General features: G+C 40.3%; 2 protein-coding genes and 1 pseudogene across 2 annotated transcripts; all 3 read right to left on the bottom strand.

The window, feature by feature from the left end:
• Nucleotides 1–626: 626 nt before the first annotated feature.
• On the bottom strand, nucleotides 627–3,928 carry LOC138611196 (parafibromin-like; annotated as a pseudogene).
• A 368-nt stretch (nucleotides 3,929–4,296) lies between these two features.
• On the bottom strand, nucleotides 4,297–12,394 carry ro60 (Ro60, Y RNA binding protein). Its single transcript, XM_069684726.1, has 9 exons — nucleotides 12,334–12,394; nucleotides 10,139–10,738; nucleotides 9,344–9,564; nucleotides 7,748–7,894; nucleotides 7,512–7,649; nucleotides 7,299–7,415; nucleotides 6,896–7,012; nucleotides 6,648–6,794; nucleotides 4,297–6,051 (listed from the first exon to the last, which is right to left on the bottom strand). Exons 2-9 carry the CDS (start codon nucleotides 10,719–10,721, stop codon nucleotides 5,899–5,901), a joined length of 1,623 nt encoding a protein of 540 aa, XP_069540827.1. The 5' UTR covers nucleotides 10,722–10,738; nucleotides 12,334–12,394; the 3' UTR covers nucleotides 4,297–5,898.
• An 885-nt stretch (nucleotides 12,395–13,279) lies between these two features.
• Nucleotides 13,280–15,435, bottom strand: LOC138612092 (regulator of G-protein signaling 21-like). Its single transcript, XM_069685404.1, has 5 exons — nucleotides 15,235–15,435; nucleotides 15,080–15,148; nucleotides 14,923–14,984; nucleotides 14,662–14,828; nucleotides 13,280–13,843 (listed from the first exon to the last, which is right to left on the bottom strand). Exons 1-5 carry the CDS (start codon nucleotides 15,282–15,284, stop codon nucleotides 13,553–13,555), a joined length of 639 nt encoding a protein of 212 aa, XP_069541505.1. The 5' UTR covers nucleotides 15,285–15,435; the 3' UTR covers nucleotides 13,280–13,552.
• Nucleotides 15,436–21,274: the final 5,839 nt, after the last annotated feature.

Below are 21,274 nucleotides of genomic sequence, written 5' to 3'. Positions count from 1 at the left end.
ATAGTTTTTAAAAAGTACATTCACTTAAATGTATTGTGGGTAGGTGGCAATAATCGGCTAGTTTTTCCATAATGAACATTTGTACAGAAACATGACTGTGCTATCAGATTCAGTCTTGGTAAACAGTCATTAAATAGCTATGATTTGCTCCTTTCTGGACATTTTAATACAGAAAAATACAAATGTAAAGGACATAATTCAGCTTAAAACAAGAGAACAAGTCTATTCCACCAACTTTAATTCCCGAAATTTCCCAAATATTCTTGCAAAAACATAACACATTTAAGAGCACCAAGGGTATTTTCTTGTATAGGAAAGCACTGCCTGCACTTGAACACTTGACAGCGTGACATGCAATAACATATCAGGTCTTGTCACTTCCTTTTCATACTTCAGTAAAAATAAAAGCACATAACATCTCCAGAGTGTTGTCCAGCCCGCTGGACACTTCTTCAGTTGACCTGTAAGCGACATAATACAAAAGGAGGAATTGGAATTGTAAATGTCAACATCTTTTGGATTAGTGCTGTTTTAGGGCACCCTACATGCTAAGTGAGCCGCGTTGGTTCACTTTGTGCCTTCGTTTGAACTCTTAGGACATGACTTAGAGACAGTGTAAATCTGTGTCAGATCAGATCCTGGGCTAGGTTACGAATGACGCATAGAGCTCCGAGGTCAAAGCCACAGATGCTCAGTAAACCTCTGTCTTCTGTGTCTGCGATGGCGTGTCCAATGGAAGTCAGCCCACACATCACCAACTTGGCATTGGCTCCTGATTTCTGTACAGAAAATACACATGAAAAAACATTTAGTTGTTTTTATTGTATTCCCCCCCCCAAATTGCCTGCATGTTTTCTCACGTCTATTAAAAATTGCCCCTTAATTCTTCTGTCACTTAAAACACTTCTCTTAAAGGAGCAATTCACCCCTGGAAAAAGCCAGTGTTAGTCAAAGCTGGTGTTCTCTGTAATCGATAGAAGCAATAATATTTGAAATTGGCGCCATAGCTGTAGAGAAAGTTGTACAAACAGCTCGTGGTGTGGCCCATTCTACATTCCTACAACACCCAGCATGCACTGCGCCCCTCCCTCTGAAAGGAACCACCCAGCGAGAGACACTGGAGTGAAATACTACCGTTTTTGCTGCAAGCAACGGCTGAGGGCGGTACAGAATCTGAAATCCGACGAGAACATATCGTGGACGTCTAAAAAAATTACTTTAAACCTGACGATTTTGAACGAGACATGACTCAGTTATAAACTTGGAATGTCTCGGAGGGAAAACAGTAGAGCGGGCAGCGTTTCAAGGCAACGAAACAAATTATTACATTTTAGGGTATGTGTTTTTTTCAACTAAACACTGCACACATCCAAAATTAATTGTGTGGTTAAATTCTATGACAGGTGTGTCTACTAGTAACAATAACACTTTGTTTTGGTTAACTGCCGGACTATTGCAAAGGGCATAAGCATGAATAGAAACGTGAAAAGGACCTCATCCAATTTGCCTGATTGAGTTTTTTTAAGGGTTCATTACTGTGAAAGTTACTGATTGTCCAGCAGCTGCCAACAATCATCATAACATCCTTCAGCTTTATACTCTCCGTCTACTGAAACTGTTCCTGCTTCTGTTATAGAGACACTGGAGTAAGGTGGACTAAACGAAGTAAAAATAGTAAACTAAAATAAGTTTTTGGCGGAATCTTTTTCATGTCACTTTACCTCAATCCTTGGTTTTTTTGGCTTCAGAAGATACTTCATCAGCTGCTCTTTCCACTGAAATAAAGCAGAACATTTGTTTTCTTCCACTGAGCAGTCTATCAGGTTTTGTACCAACTTGCCTGACAGAGATACAATAATGTAATAGAAAATATTATAGATAGCAACAAGACACAATGCAAAACAACAATCTGCTTATGGAATAATTTATTTCTAAATAACTAGTTTAAACTTCATGTAACAAGCGTAGTGTGAACTTACCTTGTGTTGGTCTTTGCAAACCTATTTCTATAGGTGCACTTCTGTCGATACTTGTCGATGTAGCTGTAAAAAGACAAAATTAGAAAACCAAATTCAGAAGTTACCAATTAGACCAAAAATGTCTTGTAGGGCTTGAAAAATGAGACCTGTTATTCATGTTTTTATCAATCAAACCTTTAATAAATCAAAGTATGAATACAATAAATAAGGAAAAACACATTCTTAACTCAATAACCCATTATAATGTACTTACTACTATCGCCTTTGAGATATGAGAGTAAGCCTTTTCGATCAGGTCGTCTGACAAAAGGGATGTTCTCTGTCTGTTAACAACATACAATCATGTCAGCCAAAAACAACTTTGGAGTATTTGTGGAACAAAATGTAAACAAATTGCACAGAAGAAAGAAATGGAGGATGAAATGGGGGTTTATCCGTGTGACATATTTACTAAGAAATGAAGTACTGACACTGACAGGTTAAGGCAGTTTGGCAGTGATTCCTGGGTACTTACTGCAGCACTTCGCACATAGGATGGATGCGGGAGATGCACATTGTTGAGCAAGAACAAGATTGAGTCCAAAGTATAGTACTCTTTGGGCTGGCCCTCTTTACCAGAACTGAAGGTAAAAACACAGGCAAAGAAAAACATTCATTTAGGGCTGGGCAATATGACAACATATATTGTTAAGACAATATGAAAATGTTGATCGGATGTGTTTTTCTATATCATCTTTATTGTGATGTCACAAAACCAGCAGCTGAACTGCTCTACGGCATTTACATTATAATCCTTGCACCTGGGAGTGAACCTGGAGTGAAACATGGAGGGAGGCACTGTTTATTTATATGGACATTAACCTGGAGAAAAGGACTTTGGCTCAGCCCAAGCAAAAACAGAAACTCAGTACTTTTTATTTGTCAAGTATTTATTTCACATGGGATTATCCAAAAATAGGCTTTACCATGTGGCCATTTCATACAGACTAAATTTTTGTTAAATTACCAGAAAACATGCTATATCATGATATATATCGTTACCGGGATATGGAAATCCTATATTGTGATGTAGGATTTTGGCCATATCGCCCAGCCCTACGATACATTTTACACTCAAACTTCACTTTGATTTTACAATAATTATATATGACTTAAATGTAGACAGGCTGATGCATGTGGCACATTTAAGTACCTATTAAGTGCTCACTTCTAAACATAAAACAAATATAGATAAGTTAAATAAAACTCTGTTTCCGAATTTACATAAACAAGGAACTATAAGCAGTTATCCAGTTAGCTAATGTGCTAATCCTTGTGTAAACTTATTTTCTGCGTAACACGTGCAACGTTTGCTATTCGCACTTTAAACAAAGCTGCTTGCAGTCCTGACTGTTAAAAAAATAAAAACATAATTCGCTCTCCTTGTGCCGCTGGATCCTCTACTCCATGGGATCACAACTCAACGTTAGCTAACCGCGCTAACCAGTTAGCATCACATTACTACTGCTGTAAGTTCAGTTGTAGCTACGTTAGTCATACATACATTTTAAGTTTATAAAAGGTTGCATCATTACACAGAGAGTAGCAATGAGGTTAGAGCCATGAGGTTTCATGCTCTAGGGTACAATATTACAGTGTCACGCTTAAGTAACCAAAGAGTCGTTAAAGTTTGAACAGCGGGGAGAGGAGTTAGGTTAGCATGTTAGCATCTAGCATCTAGCAGCTCGCGAGCCTTCCGCCGTAATCAGCAGCACAAGGCACCGAGGAGCTTCAGAGGGCCTGCGGAAGCGTTTTAAAGATAGTTTAGCACGGACATACCCACAGATTATGTAGTTGGTCTTGACATTTTTCGGCCAGGAGAATTCTCCAAAAATAACTTCATCTCCTTTAGCGACGAATTCTTTTTTCTGGATGTTGTACTGACGGAGAACACTCAACACATCCGCCATCATCAACATCAGTTGGGCTCGCAGGATGCCTGATTTGGATTAAGCTTTTATATTTTTCCCAAATTTATTTTTGTTGGATTGTCAAAGCTGTCAGTTGAAAGCTCCGGAGTGAAATATCCGACCTTGACAAACTCTTATTTTAGATTTGATTGCACTTCACTGGTAAAGTCACAGTACCTTGCTAATACTAATGACCCACAGAAGCTTATATTTCTAGTCCAGTTGCCTTTTGGATGTAGCTTAAAACTTACACAAGGACACTTCCACAGGACAGACGATTTGACAGTGATGTCAGTGATGTTCCCACAGGGCTGTGATGTTATTGTCCAGGATGTCATAAATGCAAAAAACACATTTTAAAAGCAGCAAAGTGTTTATTGGGGGTTTACATTGCCACTACAGTCAAGTACTTGGATGTTAAACAAGTGGATATAACAGAAAAATGACGCAAAAAAAAGTTAATCACAGCAGTAAAACACTTGTGAACTACCATACCTCATAAAAACTACCTCGTGTCAGACTTTCATCAACAAATGTTTCATCAAGCGTATTTTACAAATATTTCAGCTTGAAAGCATTTTGAGCTATGGCCAAGAGATAGTGGAAATTGTCTAGTCATTGAATGTGACAGTATCAGCATGTGTGGAAAAAATCTTCACAGTAAAATGGTCAGAAATTTGTCTTCATCAGGATTAGACCAGAATGATCGATTAGTGAATGCTGTGGACTAAAACAAGAAGCACCAATGTCTTTTGTTTGCATTTAAGTGAATTGGCCCCTAAACTCTGTTAGTAGTGTGTGTTTATTCTGCGTTTGAAGAAACATAAAGATTCTACTTTTAAATTTCTACATAGTTTTTAAAAAGTACATTCACTTAAATGTATTGTGGGTAGGTGGCAATAATCGGCTAGTTTTTCCATAATGAACATTTGTACAGAAACATGACTGTGCTATCAGATTCAGTCTTGGTAAACAGTCATTAAATAGCTATGATTTGCTCCTTTCTGGACATTTTAATACAGAAAAATACAAACGTAAAGGACATAATTCAGCCTAAAACACGAGAACAAGTCTATTCCACCAACTTTCTGTAAACTGCCGAAATTTCCCAAATATTCTTGCAAAAACACATTTAAGAGCACCAAGGGTATTTTCTTTTATAGAATACGTTTGACAAGAGCAGAAAAAGATGACTGGAGCTCAGGGGAAAACAAATGTTTTCTTGTTGAATTACAATTGGAGACATAAAAAATAATATTAAAAAACCTTTTCTGATCAAATAAATCAGCAAATTTGATTTCATAGTCAACAGAGTACATTGAAGTTACTCTGATTTTGGTGCCGTTTCATTTCCTCTCCTTACAGCATATCTGTTAAACCTTTTTCATAATGCTACATAGAACAGAGGGATAGGCTTTCACATTAAACTGCCTCTACCATCACTTCAAACCTGCTAAAATCATATCTTGGATACACACTAGAAACTACAGTAAATCTCCTTAGAAAAACCTACAGTTGCACTCACCGCTAACATTCACACTCTTACAGTGTTCCTCTTTTTTCATTTGCAAACACGTTGCTTTAAATGAGTGGAATTTACTGTCGAAAGGATTAGTGTCTTACCAAGAGCCATCAGAGCTTTAAGCAGCCCATCATACAGAGTGCTGCTTGCACTTGAACACTTGACAGCGTGACATGCAATAACATATCAGGTCTTGTCACTTCCTTTTCATACTTCAGTAAAAATAAAAGCACATAACATCTCCAGAGTGTTGTCCAGCCCGCTGGACACTTCTTCAGTTGACCTGTAAGCGACATAATACAAAAGGAGAAATTGGAATTGTAAATGTCAACATCTTTTGGATTAGTGCTGTTTTAGGGCACCCTACATGCTAAGTGAGCCGCGTTGGTTCACTTTGTGCCTTCGTTTGAACTCTTAGGACATGACTTAGAGACAGTGTAAATCTGTGTCAGATCAGATCCTGGGCTAGGTTACGAATGACGCTCAGAGCTCCGAGGTCAAAGCCACAGATGCTCAGTAAACCTCTGTCTTCTGTGTCTGCGATGGCGTGTCCAATGGAAGTCAGCCCACACATCACCAACTTGGCATTGGCTCCTGATTTCTGTACAGAAAATACACATGAAAAAACATTTAGTTGTTTTTATTGTATTCCCCCCCCCCCCAAAAAAATTGCCTGCATGTTTTCTCACGTCTATTAAAAATTGGCCCTTAATTCTTCTGTCACTTAAAACACTTCTCTTAAAGGAGCAATTCTCCCCTGGAAAAAGCCAGTGTTAGTCAAAGCTGGTGTTCTCTGTAATCAATAGAAGCAATAATATTTGAAATTGGCGCCATAGCTGTAGAGAAAGTTGTACAAACAGCTCGTGGTGTGGCCCATTCTACATTCCTACAACACCCAGCATGCACTGCGCCCCTCCCTCTGAAAGGAACCACCCAGCGAGAGACACTGGAGTGAAATACTACCGTTTTCGCTGCAAGCAACGGCTGAGGGCGGTACAGAATCTGAAATCCGACGAGAATATATCGTGGACGTCTAAAAAAATTACTTTAAACCTGACGATTTTGAACGAGACATGACTCAGTTATAAACTTGGAATGTCTCGGAGGGAAAACAGTAGAGCGGGCAGCGTTTCAAGGCAACTCAATTAAGCCCCCCCACCCCCCCACCACCAAGCAGACAAGGATGAATAAATATACTTGTCTGTGCTTCTTTAGAGTCTCCACCGGGCTGGCAGTAAACATCCACAACGGGTTGTTGGTCAGAACGATGAAAACGTCGACTGCTTTCCCGTTCTCTGCGGCCCACGTGATAGGAAGGGTGCAGTCTGTGCTCCCACTCGGGATCTGGAACATAAGAGTGTTGTGGAAACACAGAGTTTAAGAGCAAGTTACAATGAATTCAGGGAGGTTGATGTGAAAGCTTTTTTACGTGTGACTTGCCTTACCTTCACCAGTTCAACTGTTGCCTGTGCGAGAGTCATGTCAGCAGAGATGGAGCATGGAACCACAGCTCCTTCAGAGTAGGCCAGCACGTGTGTGTCCGCCTCAGTCCTTGCAAAAATCTGCACCGGACACAGAGGTCAAAAGAAAAGCATGACACTGTAAGAAAAATGTCTCCCTCTCACATAAGCACACACACACACACAGTATTTTAGTGTTTAAATAAATAGTGATGTGTGTGAGCCGATTACTGCTGCAAAAGGAATTCTGCAGGAATCGACAGTATGCATCGACGGCTTAATTACTTGATCCAGGCTTCCTCCAAAGATAGGGCGGCCCGAGCAGCTGCTCCAACTGGGGCAATTATTACCCACACAGTATAGCCATCTAGCTGGAGTATCGTCTTACCATGGTGATAGCTGCAGCAGCGACAGCAGTGCTGATTGATGTCCCGGGGACAATGCTGCTCAGTGATGTGCTCACGTCTACTGCCACTACGAAGCGTTTACCCACAGGCTCCACGTTCTGAGCACAGAGTTGAAACAGTACAGGTGGTAGGGTGTTAGCTGATGCTACTGGTTGATGTCTTTGTGAGAAGCTGTGCGAATAATAAGAACCTACCATGAAACTCTTATAAAAAGCAGAGTCCATTGCTTTGAGGATGTTGCTGTCTGGTTCCCATTTTGTTTTACCCTGATAGCCTTGGCCTCTTTTGTAGTTTTCTGTAGCCAAGAGTATGCTGAACGGGTGGATCTGTGCCTGGTGAGTTCAAGACAAACATTGAACACTTGAACACTGAGTCATGTTTGATCAAAACACATACATGTTCATTCATGAGGAAGATATACAGGTGGTACCTTAGTTAGCGCTGTCTCACTCTGGATTCTGTCACATACAGCTTGTGTTTCTGAACTTCCTGGTTCAAGAACTTTGTTTGACGTCATCTTACCCAAGATCCTTAGCACTGATTGGAGAGGCATTTCTTTCAACAAAGCCCTCCATACCTAAAAAATAAAAAAACGATATCAGATCCATGCCAAATATGTAAAAAGTACTCCAGTTGAACATCTTCGTCAGCCCTTCCAAAGATTTGCCACCACCAGTATTCATCATAAGGGATGGGTCATGAATTTCGCTTATCCGAATGATTATTAATAAACAAAGAAAATCATGCGACTATTATCTCATTAAAACATAATTTTTTCCTTGTTTTTACCGGCGCCTGGTTGCAATGCGGTAATACCATCAGGTGGCTTTAGCACGTCTGAAAGCTGTTTGCTAACCGCCATTAAATAACAAAAGAAGAAGAAAGCATTAGTGCCAGGTGCCATTAAAGCGGGTGTGGTGCTGTGAGATTCAGAACTGGAGAAAAATGTAGAGACTTCTTTCCTTTGAGGAAATAAACGAAAATGGGGTCAGCACTAAAATTTGAAAGGTAAAAATCATAAGTCATAAGTCTACGCAAGTCTTCAACGAGTATGCACAGTATGACTCTGGTTCTCAGCGTAAGAGAAATGAGCCATGTCTGTGTATCATATAGGGAGATGCACAGTCTCTTATACCCTGTGTTTATAGGATTTCTTTCCCCCAGAAACAGAGTTGTGAAAAGTAAATCGGTCTCTCTCTCTCTCTCTCCTTACGTCAGCCTGCGTTTGCGTGCACAGGTGGACAAGAGGGGCCATCTTCAAATAACAGTCGCACAGTGACCAGTGAATATGGAATAGTATTTTATCTTGAAATGCCCATCCCTATTCATCTTTTCTGTCTTTGAAAAGTCTGAGTGAAAATGTAGTTGAAAAGTAGCCATAATGAAAGTTTTCCACTTGTACTGATTACAAATCCCTGACAATGCAATGCTCATTTGCTGACACGTCTAGTGTGTGAACCAGCCCCACTCATACAAATAAACCCTTAACCTGCATATTACTATTCACTGCCAATATGCAGTGTTGTTGGTGTATGATGGAATTTTGATCTTCGCAGAGAAAGCACTGAGAATAATCCCCCCATTGAAATTTCACAACACACAAAAAACTAGTGCCCAACCAATATTAGATTTTAGAGACTGATATGTGTCCTGATTTACAGGTGATGTGGAGGCTGACAGTAAAACAAAAGAAAAGGTGTATTTTGATACCAACTTAGAGATTTACTGATTTTGTTTGACTCTGCAAAGGTACCCAGAAGGCTGCATTTACAAATAACTGTATAAAGGAATTTGTAACATTATAACATGTTGTCAGCCATTTCTAGTGCAGACCCCTGTCTGCTCAGGGTGTGCTCTAATGGAAAAAACATTATAAATCACAACAAGCATTCTTTTCTGCATTATATGTTCTGAAAAAAAGTTTTAAATCCTGCACATTTTAGAAAACATAGACGCAAATACCAACATACCTGTGATAGACCAATATCGATCACATAATATTGGTCGGGTTCTGCAAAACACTCACCTGTTTGGACTTCAGGTGGTCTGTCAGCAGCTGCTCCCTCTCCAGCTTGTGTTCCTCTATTAAATTGACCACCTCAGTTTCATCACAACTGTGCTTGACCTTCTCCACCACTTCCAGATACGAAAGCACTTTGACAACCTCCTCGGAGTTCTCTTTGTCCGTGTAAGCCGCCTGGACGTCTTTCCATCCTTTTGTTACATATTTGCTGATCAAGGCGATTGCTGAGAGCACAGAGACATGGCCATGACAGTCTGACTGAAGTAGCTGTTATTCAATACAGTCATGAAGTGAGGATACAACGCAGCAGCAGCGCAGCCAGAAAGAAGTTGGTAAACAGTGTGCTAATCTTTGTTTCATTTCACTTAATGGCATTTCTGAGACTACTTGTTGGTTGTTGGTCTTTAATCAGATGAATGGTGCCTGTCAGCTCTCTACAAAGGCTTACACATACTGCCAATTGGTACGTAACTACACTGCCTTTCTAGTTTGCAACCCGTGGTGTTGACTCAGTAGCCACAAGCACTATTACTGTATGTAACACAAGAAGGAAAATATCACTGATAATATGACTTAAAAGGGTCGTTAGTCTATCTTCAGCAGGGATTTAACGACACTAAACTACACATATTGTTAGAAATTCTACAATAACACCCCAACAAATGAATTCATTAAACTGAAAATTACTTGTTTAATGACGTTCACAAGTTATTTAGTGCAAAGCAGGGTTATTGAATTAGGGGATGGATGATATTTTAGCTCATCCAAGGGATATACTGTGGGTCTGTGTGAGCTCACCCTCATTGGCTGGTTTGGTGTGAGAGAGCCTGAGCAGATCCTGGTGCGTCCACCCCTCTCTCTGTTTACATTTGGTCACCGCGGCAGCCAGACTCATGGCATCCTGCTCATTGTACCAGTCAGACACTGCTTTCCTCAGGGCACGGCCCCAAATCCCACACTTCATTCCCTCCTTTAATTCCTTCTTGTTCTGGATGAAAGAGAACAGGTGGGCAGGGTCCCGACAAACTTCCTTCACGGCTTTGAACGCCGCCTGTCTGGTCTTCAGCTCTGAGTGCTGTGAGCACAAAGCCAAGGCAAAATAGGAGGGGCCGAGTCTGACGGCGCGCCCGTCCTGAGTGAACCGTTTTATCTCCTCCACCACCTCAGCACCCCGGCCCTCCTGCAGCAGGGAGAGCAGGGCTCCGGCACTCTCCATGCTGACCTGCCCCTCCTCTCTGGCAGTGTACATGTCTCCCTCCGAGCCGTAGCAGAGGAAGCGGCACAGTTTGGCCTTGTCGTTGACCTCCCATGAACAACCACCTGTTGAGTTTTGGGTGTGGTTGCTGGGTGATGATATTGTAGTACTTCCCGATGGCTCCATTGCAAACGAGAGAAGGCCTGAAACAGAAAGCGTTGAAAGGGAATTTACAAGGTCTGCAATAAAATATTATTTTTGTTATAGATATATCTACTGAATATTTTTTACAATCAACACTTTATTGTAAATTAAAACACGTTACAGATTTGGGAGTGATTTTAGATCTTAATTTTTATTAGCCATTTTAGGCTAGGCAAGGTTACAAAAACTTTTTTTTTTTCATCTAAGGAATATTTTCAAAATAAGACCATTATTAAACCAGACATGAGCTTAAATGCTAATACATGCTTTTATTAAACTCTCTCTTTACTGGTCTCCCCCCAAAAATCGAGAACAATTCAGAGTGCCTTATCTACAAGGCCTTACATAATTTAGCACCAACATACATCACCGACTGCCTCTCATGTTATATCCCGACCCTTACTCTCAGATCTTCCACAAGAATTCTGGTGAGGCGGCTTTTAGTTTTTCTGGCCCTTAATTGTGGAACTCCCTCCCCCTGGATCTTAGGACAGCAAACTCCATTGGAATTTAAAAAAAGAAATAAAAGACCTGTGTTTTTAATTGTGCTTTTAATTAGGATCCACTTTACTATATCTTTGATAATATGTTGTTTGTTTTTATCAAGTTGATTTTGTTCTTTTGTTTTTGCTCTGTTTTCTATTGCTATTCTTTCTTTTTCATGTATTAATATTTTTGTTTTTAATGTGTGTACTGTTTTGTTAAGCACTTTGGGTTGCATCTTTGCAGGAAAGGTGCTATACAAATAAAGTTATCATTATTATTATTATTATTTAGTCAGTAAAATGTTATTTAAAAAGAAAAGATGATCAGCAGAATTTCCAAAGTGATGTCTTCAAATGTATTATTTTGTTTTGTCAAACAACAGTTCAAAACAAAAGAATATTTTACTGACAAAGAAAAGCAGTATGACATTTATCCCACAATATCATACAGTAAGTTTGACTTACGGTACAGCTGTAGAAATCAATGGTCAACCAGAGAGCCTTCACTGAAACAGGATAACTAGACTTAGCAACAATACTTACTCACTGCCTCAGTGCACAGACAGAAATAACTTAAGCCGATTACAGGTACATGATACACATGTAAGAGTTACAAGCCAAACTGAGCTGTCAATTCGGGATGGGAGAAAACCTACCAAAATGTTAAACGCTTAAGTTTAATGATAGTAAATCCAACCTGCTAACTTGTTAGTCAACCTTAAGTAAGCTAACGTTACTCGTTCAGGTTAGCTAACTTAGTTAAGCTAGCAAAGGATGCAGGCTGGGCAACACGAAGTTAGTTAACGTTAGCCAATTGGCCCAGGTGATTTTAATAACGGTATATTAGGGAGGCACATCCAACCGAAGTCACTCCTGACGTGTCTCAGCTGCAGTAATGTTTGTCTCCAGTCTCCTCTATCTAACATTACAAACTACAAAGTCACATATCTGAGCTTTATACCGGCGGAGAGCTGAGCTAACGAGACGGTTTGATGCAGCTCGTCTGGGATGAGCAGCAGCTAAGCTAACCAGAGTTTACTTTACTGTACAAAAAAAACGTTTACCTAAACATTTCACTCAACAATAACATGATGTATGCATGAACTTACCACAATATATGTACACAGTGCTCAAGTTTTTAGTGTGGCAGGACGCAAAGAGGCCTCCCCTCTGCTCTGACCGTCAGTGAGATGACCAGGGGCGGGGTCGCAGTGGATGCTGGGATACAGAGTACCATCACATTCCGCCACATCTCTCTCTCTCTCTCCCTCTCTCCCTCTCTCTGTCAAAGACCCCTAAACTGGCACAATTCAGACATCAGATCTCCATTTGAAAAGATTTTTGTTCCATACACCCATATGGATTTATGCTTTTAGATATTGTATTATTGAACTTGTATAAAACCACTGACCAATAAGATGTTGTCATTGTGTTACTGATGGATAAAGTATAGTGAGTTTGATTGTTGGGGGCCCACTAGCACCCCTGGGAACACTTACAGGAGAGAGAAGAAGACAAATATGTTGAGTGCTGACCTGCTGCTCGGTATTTAGATTTATTGGCTTCTGATACCCCATGGTGTATTTATTATTTCAATGTAGCCTGGCTGTGTGCAAAAATAGGCCTTACAGGTCCAGTTCAGAGGAAGTCCTATTTTTTCTGTGTTACTGCTGGTTACATTTTGTTAGTGTTTTTCTGGTGAATGTCAGTATCAGACAACAAGTGAAGAAACACTTCAGGAGTTCACAAATCACAGGATAAACATCACAGGAAACAATATATATCATTATCTACTGTTATTCTTACAAAAAATAGTTTTCTTGTAATTTCACTCTTCACACTTTTTGCAAATATGGAGACCAGTAAGGTTTAAGCTGTCTTCAGTTTTCCCAGCCACCACTGGGTGGCAGTAACACATCAACTGTACAGACAGGATGTATTTCTATGACACCAGTGAAGACACAGCCTTTTTATTCAGTTTAAGAGTTTTTGAAACAGTTTAACAATGTCTTGGAATAAACCAAGTAAAGTAAATTGTATTACAATGTTTCCTGAAGCATATGTATCAAAGACACTTTCAAATTCAGACATATTAAGAAAATACACATCAGTCCTGCAGTCATGTGCATTTCACCTGTATAGAACAATAAATATTAAGGTTTACATTCTGGTGTGGGTGTCTTAGTCAGAAGCACTTCGTCTTCTGCGCCAGCACAGCATTCAGTCTTGTTAGATAATAAGACGTTATGTCTTTAAGGTGATGTTTTGAGGGAAGGGGAAGCGCCTGCACTGTCTGTGCAACCCTCTACACCACCAGCCTGCATAATGTCAGTGGTTGTGAAAGAGATAGAGGTCACTCTGCAGAATGACTGGTTTTAAATCGTTCCTTATTAGATCATCTCTGCTTTTTAGCCCCAAGGCCTTCCATGGCCTCTCAAGGCCTCTCTGCTTAGACGCTGCATCAAGGAGGACTTTGTATTTCTGTGAATGAATGAAGCGTGGGAAGGAGTCGTTCTCCATCAGGCTGTAGATTTTCCTCTGTGCCACGACAAAACATGAGGGACTCGGTTGCTGGAGACTCTGGAAGATGATCTCTCTCGTGTAGAAATCTAAGTTTACCTGCAAAGATATGTTAAGCAATAAACAGATGAATAAGGCGCACATGCTGTGTCATTTAGGTGCTTTCTTGTGCAACCACCTAAAACATTCACACAAGGTTACTACTGAAAGGTATAATAAGCAGGATTTTTCCTTGCATTTTGACAACAACACATTCAAACTGGGCCCCTCCTTCTTCGTCGCCAGAAGCTCACTCTCACTCTCTCGTGCGAGAACACGCCCACCTCGCCGAGCTAACACTGACAGCATCACAGTTACCTTTGTGCTAGCATGCAAACCACTGGTTAGCTTTGCGCTAGCATGCTAATCGCCGGTTCGCTTGTCCTACCCGGTTTGAGGCACCTACCTGTCCAACAGAAAGAAGGCCAACTCTGCATCGCTCTGTCGCCATGTTCGCTGGTCTGAATGGGGCCCAGTTGCTAATTTGAACCACTCCCACACTCACCTATACGCTGTGATTGTGCCCCTCCTGAAAACGTCCCGTGCAAAGCAAAACAACAGAATAGATGCAGAGGAAAGGGTCTCACAAGCGTCTGCACACACTCACCAACACACATGTAAAGAGGCCCAGAAGTGATGATTTATTATATTTGTAAAAGTCTATATTTTATTTTTCTAGGTAAATCCTACTTATTATACCTTTCAATGCAGGTTGCTGTGTTCGATGTACAGTAAAGGATGCAGGTCTGTCTTTATTATGCATATCAGACTTGGAAATTTGCACTTGTTTTGCCAGCCTATATTTGAGTTTGAACACATTTTGCTGCACAAAACTTCCCCCCTCTTTTGTTCAGTCATCACATAGAGTTTGTTCTTACCTGTCTGGGAGCCTCATCCCTGACGAACTCTTCATAAATACTCGCTGCTCTCCGCTTTAGCTCCTCCAGACCGTCACAGCTTTTAAACTCTTCACATGCGAGCCAGAAGTCCAGATTCTCCTCACAGAACTCTGACTGCAAAAAGTCCCAAAACACTATTCGTCCACCTTTTACACAAGAGAACATAACTTCATTAAAAAAAAGAAACATTAACCAGCCATGATATTAGTATTGTGCTGCTTGAAAACAGATGAAAATTACATTTCTGGGAAATAAGCGTCTCAAGAGACTCCTCTGGTAGGCTTGTTGCGTTTGTTTTCTGCCTGCAGACGGAGGAAAGGGAAGGTTTTTTGGATTAGTTTATATTTTAAAGAAACATTAGACTGAAAAATATTAATGATTAAATTAAAAAAAGCACCTGTTAGCTTTCTTCCACGGTAATGGACTCTGGATGAAGTTATGTACTCTGGATTTCCATGCATTATGTCTACAAGAGAGGTGGTAATATTAGGAATTGTGCAGAAGCGTGTTACAAAAGGCTCCAATAATGAGCCGCAGACAGACTGTACTTACATCCTCTTTGTGTGCTGGAGCTCCAGCGGTGTCTTAGAAAACCCGTTCATGTTGAATTCAAATCACACGGCCTCCTTATTTTGCATGACGCTGCTGAATGTTCCTTAAATTTGAGTCTGATTCCTTCCTCGCTGCTCCGTCAAATCCAGACAGGCTCCAAGTTTCTCCCTCATATACGGCTCTCAGCACTTTCCCCCCCTTTTGTCCGTCTATCTTTAACCCCTGCTGACACACAGCCTGATTGTTGCATAATTAGAAGGCCACATGAATTCTCCAAGTGCGTCAAACCTTAATGTATCACAGCCCCCATCAGATTCTCCACAGCTAAATGCATTACACAGTAGTCTGTTAAAGTCATTCAGTCTCTACGTAGTTTAGCTCACCATTCAAGTGTGTGCTATTTTTAGTCTGAGGTCAAGTGGTCACAAGTTTTCTTGGTGCTTTTTCTAGTCTGCTCCCTCAGTGTGTTTTTACATCACACTGATGTTCTCGTCAACTCAAATAATAATCCAAGACACAATTTATAATTTGTAATGATAGAAACTTCTCGTGGATCATCCTCTGCTCTGCTAGTCCAGATCTGATTGGCTGCAGGAGCTATGTTTGTCAACAGAACTGTCAATCATCATTTTTACAGCACCACATATGCAAGTCCAAACTGGGATTTGAACCAGGAACCTTCTAGCTGCCAGGTGACAGCGCTAACCACTGCAACACCGTGCAGCCCACTGTGGTTAAAAGACTTTTAAATTATGAGTACATAAGAGTCTACAGCAAGGCCTAGCAGGCCTTTAGCAATGCCTTGACATGAATGCTAATGTCGGCATGCTAAGATGCTACCTGTGACAATGCTAAAATGCTAATGCTAAGCAGGCACTGTTTACCATTCTCTACCATCCTCTTAGTTTACCATGGTAGCATGCTAACATTTGCTAACTGGTACATGTTGAACAACTTTAATTTTTTTACCTGAAGATGGCGCTAAAGGAAAAGTCAAGTTCATGCCAAGGGGAACAGAAATGTCTGTACCAAATTTCAAATTCTCTCCAACAGTTTTAAAGGTATTCTAATAAAAATACATGTTGTCTGGGATCATGTAATCTGCCTGTGGAACTACACGAAAGGTTAGGGGACTTAGGGTACAACATCTGGGAACAATTCAGCAGGGCTGAATACGTCACAATCACAAGGTCGAACAACAAAAAACCCCAAGTGTTGTGTAATGAAAGCTGCAGCTCTGAGTAAGAATGTGAAAGTGACAGGTACTTCCTCTTTTTTCTGTCTCTGATAGGACTCATTCAATGCTTCATTAGTGTGCTTATAATTAACAGAATGACTCACAGTTAAAAATGAATGTTTGGTGAATGAATGTGGTCTGCAGTAACTAAACTGTGAGCATGAACACCATGAATGAGACAGTGCACTGACCACACAACCCAAACAAAAACTAGTACAGACCAGATTGAATTTGAACCTGGCACAGGACCTGATGCTCATGACTCAACACGTGGTTTGTAACGCGGTGAGGCTTTATCAAATGGGAAGTAGTTTTAACCCTCCTGTTCTGTTCATTTGTCAGGGACAGCAATAATGTTCCTGGGTCAGTGTGACCCGGTGTATGAGACACAAGAAGCTATTCTTGAGTTGAGCTGAGTTGAGTTTATTTATCTAAAAAAATCAACCACATGAAATTACATAATAAAAAGAAAACACAAACATAAACTGTTAAATCTTACAGTCAATATATTCATTATTATGCTGTTAAACGCACCGACATGCGCGATCCTTGCTGTTTTTTCGGTTAGTTAAGCGTGTGTTTGGGTTAGCAGAAGTGGCTACGGCGGCTCCACCCGCCGATCTCTACTGCGCAGACTCTGGCTCCAAATGATGTCACCATCGCAAGATGGCAGCGCCTATCACAGGGGCTATTTTGGCTTCACTTTCGTACAATGGGAGCAGATGGAGACGCGTCATCCATTTATATATACAGTCATTGGTTTCATCCAATTCTATCCTCTTCTCCCTGAAACTATGTCTTCTCCCTGAAACTATATAGTCCTTTCCAGAAGGATTTTCTGTATTGAATTTAGATTGACGGGCTCAAAAGCTGACTTGATGTCTGTGACACGGGTCACTGTGATTCTGGTGAGCCCCGGCACTGTTTTTATTATGTTTTTTACAGACAGTGTTGCCTGATGTATATTGGGGGACGAGGACCACTCACTGTATTTCTCAATTTTTTGACATGAATGTCCTATTTGGAGGAAGAGGAATAGATATTTCCTTATCTGATAATCAGAATCTATATCTATCAGATAGTCTATTTCACTATCGGGACCAAGTGTGTGCGTGCATGTGCGCATGTCTGCATGCGGGTGTGTGTGATTACAGTGAAATATGGTGCAAACAAAGAAATGGTGTAATTTTGAGACTGTGACCCCTTTTAGCCTCCACTTTCACTGCCGGGTCAAATTGACCCGAACAGTACCTGTGTGATACAAACATGCAGGGGGGGTTGCAAATACATGAGATGAACCATTATAATTTTAAATGTTGATAACACTAATTAAGGCCAGCAGAAGAAGAAAATATATTTTTCTTACATGTTCAAACTTTAAAAAGGGTAAATTTGACCCGCAACATAACAGGAGGGTTAAGAGGCAACAGTCGCAGCTTCATACACAACAGAAGTGGGTTAAACAGTGTTTACAAGCTGTTTATTGCTTAATTATTGTTATAACCAATAAAATATCTGAAAGAAGTAAAACTGTATTTTGAATGACTTTAAAACTAAGAATGGGGTCATATGAGCTAACCTGAATCCTTATTAAGGTCATTACAGAGGAAGTAACGTAAACACAGGCAGAGAACAGAATATCTAGGTCTGTTTCCTCACGATTGTGACACCATCACCTAACCCACACAAGTGTTATCTCACTGGTTTAGGTCACATGAGGACCACAATAATCTGCTTCTGTTTGATAAATGCACGAAGTGGGTCATCTTTGATCATCACGATCCTCATTTTAAGCTTCTGTCAACTACGTGACTCAAAAAACAATTCAATTAACTCGTGCAGCATATAAACCAGCTTTGTTCTGAATAAAGACGCTACACGAGTCCTGTTTATTGTGAATATAAATATAGAGACAAGATTTGCATGAAAGGCTCTGTGCATTGTACAGAGTTTTGATCACGTTAGTTTTACATAAAACAGCCCTGAGAGCCGACACAAAAAAGTTTTACTGCTTTTTATTTGCATTTTGGTTTAGGGCCGAGCTCTGGCTCAGAGGTTAAACTTACAGGTGAATACAACTTTGCATGTTGTTTTTTAGTTCAAACAGTCAAAGGAACATATGGAAATTGCACCTCTGACCAGCTAGCTGAAGCTGTCTCAAAATCTACTTAATGGATTGCTATGAAATTTCATGGACATGTGTCTCCAGAGGACACCCAAATGACTTTGGACTTCTTTTTCTAGTAGCATCTATTTTAGACGTAAAAATGTATTGTGATGCCTTACTCTATAATGGGGGGCTAGCCTAAATACAAATAACCTTAATTAATAATGACTAACCCTAACCCTAAATACAAATAGTAAACTAATTGTGTGACTGTGGTTATTTTAATAAAGCTGTGGTACGGTAGCCTGCAGGAACACTCTCACACACAAGAAGAGAAAGGAGAGGTTAGCGGTCAAAGTTCTGTCAACACTTGTTGAGCTCACTACATTACTACTGCCTTAAAAAAGAGAATGAATATACGCCGTTTCATCGTTAAAAAACAACAGCAGCTGGGACCAGAGAAGACACTGACAGCTTTGGTGAGAATTTTGCAGCAACTGCAGCTAATGTTCACGGCAGCGGTGTTATCATTGCTATGGCCACAGCTCTGAAGCTGCACCAGCTCCAGTCGGCCACCAGTGTTGGTCCCTGCGAGACACCTGGAATTAATGGCCTGGCCTAAACGTTAACGTTACTACTACTAATTACAAAATTTCAAGCTAGCTAAGTTTCAACAAGTTGCCACTAAACGATGGAAAAAACTTGTTTTGTTTTTGGATGTAATGTCACGAAAGGAGAAACGTAGGTAATTAAACGTATTTTGCAGAAAAAACACATCAGACACAATTAGTTCTTTCAAGCAGAGCATTTTATATGTCTTAAAGCCTGACCGGAGCTGGTCTTAAACTTTCATGCAGCTGTGAAGCGGCAGCGTACCCTAGGTTATAAATGCCCATCGATCCCACTACACTATTGTCAAACCCATCTCAAGGTAGTTTGACTAATTATTTCTGCCTGAGAACTGAAGTCAGCCTTTGATACTCAATTTTAAAAACTATAAATCTGTGCAAATACAGGGGAATAATGTGTACACTTCTACAACAGTTATACAGGATAGCATGCTAATTATCTAGCATGCTTAACTAAAAAGATGAACATAGTAAACATCTGACACTCAGATGTATGTCGCTTTGGACAGCAGCGTCTGGTAAATGAAATTGTAACATTGTTATCTACAGAACATCAGCGTGTTAGCATTGTCATTGTAAACATACTAATGTTAGCTTAAAGCAGGACCATGCCAAAGTACTACTGTTAACCGTGGTACAGCCTTACAGAGCAGCTAGCACAGGCTCACTAAGCTAACCCACAGTGAACTCAGTCCTCTTTTAAATGTCCTTTGATACATGTAATGAGTTACTGTGACTGCTGACGTCAAATTCTAAATAAAATATTGTTTCAGCCATTTTGTAATCTAATCGATTAACACCAATGGATTTTTTTAACTGCTCAACTGAAATAGATTTGTATCTGGCAGAAAGTTTTCACGCTGTGACATTTTTAACCTGCCTCTGAAACAAAGCCGCCTTTGTTGAACTGGTCGAGGAGCATCACACAGTAATCCAGTGACCTCCTGTAAACAGCCCATGTGGGGGATGACTTCTGTCTCATGACACTGAGCAATGTATATTAAGGATGGTGGATATCCTCAAACTTTTACATCACTGACTTGTTGGTAACATATATGTGTCACTGTGATACGAACATCCTGTGTCTGTCTCGCTCATGTGACCTCATTTTTTGTATTTTGCTGATGTGACCTCATTTTTATGGGGGGGGTTTTTTTTATAACTTCTCATAGTCATATGATTGGTCTTATCACAGGATCATTTTGTTTCTAACAAACAGAGCCTTGAAAATGAGGAAATGATGACCAGTCAGGCAGTTGGTCATATACATCAGTTTACATCTCAGTGAAAAAAAAAAACAGCTTACAACCCGCGTGAGAAATGAACATGACATTCTCATTCTGCTGAAAGCTCTCTTGGCAAAAACGTGGTATAACTGAGGTGCCTTTAAAATGTCAATTTCTTTTCAATTACTCTCTAAAAGCACAACGGTTCAGAGGTAGGATTACTTACTTAGTTATGCATCTATGTCCGTGTGTGTGCTCACATATGGATGCATGACTAATAAAAAGGGGATGTGGTAGCAGTCTGGCCTTAACACTTCTCCTCTTATATATATAACCTTTAACAAACTAAGACGTGATGGGTTTCCACAGATGAACTTCCCTTTTGGGGCTGTTATTTCGTGATGTAAGTGTAGTTTCAGTTTTAATCCTGTCTGCTACATGGAGAACAATATCTGAGGCTGACATCTGATTGCTGTATTGATCTATGATAGACTCAACAGTAAAATAAAGGCTGAATGGTGGTTAAAGTGCTTGAAGCACATCCAAAAGCATGAAAGGCTAATGAGACATGAACGCTGATGTAATAACAGATCCTGCGTAGGTTTGAGCATTATTCAACAACCTTTTAGTATGATTTAGCATTGTTTCACTCCAGTCCTAGTTGCTAACCCTTTAAACCCAATGGATTTGCTTTACAAGGTCTCCATGTGCACATAGCCAGACACACTTTAACAGAATTTGGAGGAAAATTAGCATAAAATTATGTACAGAAAAGATGATGCACCGCCAGTAGCCTGTTAGCTAAGTTTAGCAAAAAGAAGCAAACGCAGACGAGGGAAAC

The sequence above is a fragment of the Semicossyphus pulcher genome, unplaced genomic scaffold, assembly GCF_022749685.1.
Source record: "Semicossyphus pulcher isolate SPU_LCO1_2020_fin unplaced genomic scaffold, fSemPul1.0.p SCAF_7, whole genome shotgun sequence".
Taxonomy (NCBI): Eukaryota; Metazoa; Chordata; class Actinopteri; order Labriformes; family Labridae; genus Semicossyphus; species Semicossyphus pulcher.
This window is presented reverse-complemented; position numbering and strand designations above follow the sequence as displayed.

Excerpts from the sequence above, each read along its gene's own strand:
- ro60 (XM_069684726.1), bottom strand. The coding sequence starts at position 10,721 with ATGGAGCCATCGGGAAGTACTACAATATCATCACCCAGCAACCACACC. Across the intron at positions 7,416-7,511 it reads CTTTTTATAAGAGTTTCATG|AACGTGGAGCCTGTGGGTAA; the intron begins GTAGGTTCTTAT and ends CTCTGTGCTCAG. Across the intron at positions 6,052-6,647 it reads CTCTAAAGAAGCACAGACAA|AAATCAGGAGCCAATGCCAA; the intron begins GTATATTTATTC and ends TTTTCTGTACAG.
- LOC138612092 (XM_069685404.1), bottom strand. The coding sequence starts at position 15,284 with ATGAACGGGTTTTCTAAGACACCGCTGGAGCTCCAGCACACAAAGAGG. Across the intron at positions 15,149-15,234 it reads CTCCAGCACACAAAGAGGAT|ACATAATGCATGGAAATCCA; the intron begins GTAAGTACAGTC and ends CCTCTCTTGTAG. Across the intron at positions 14,829-14,922 it reads GACGCTTATTTCCCAGAAAT|GTGGACGAATAGTGTTTTGG; the intron begins GTAATTTTCATC and ends CTTGTGTAAAAG.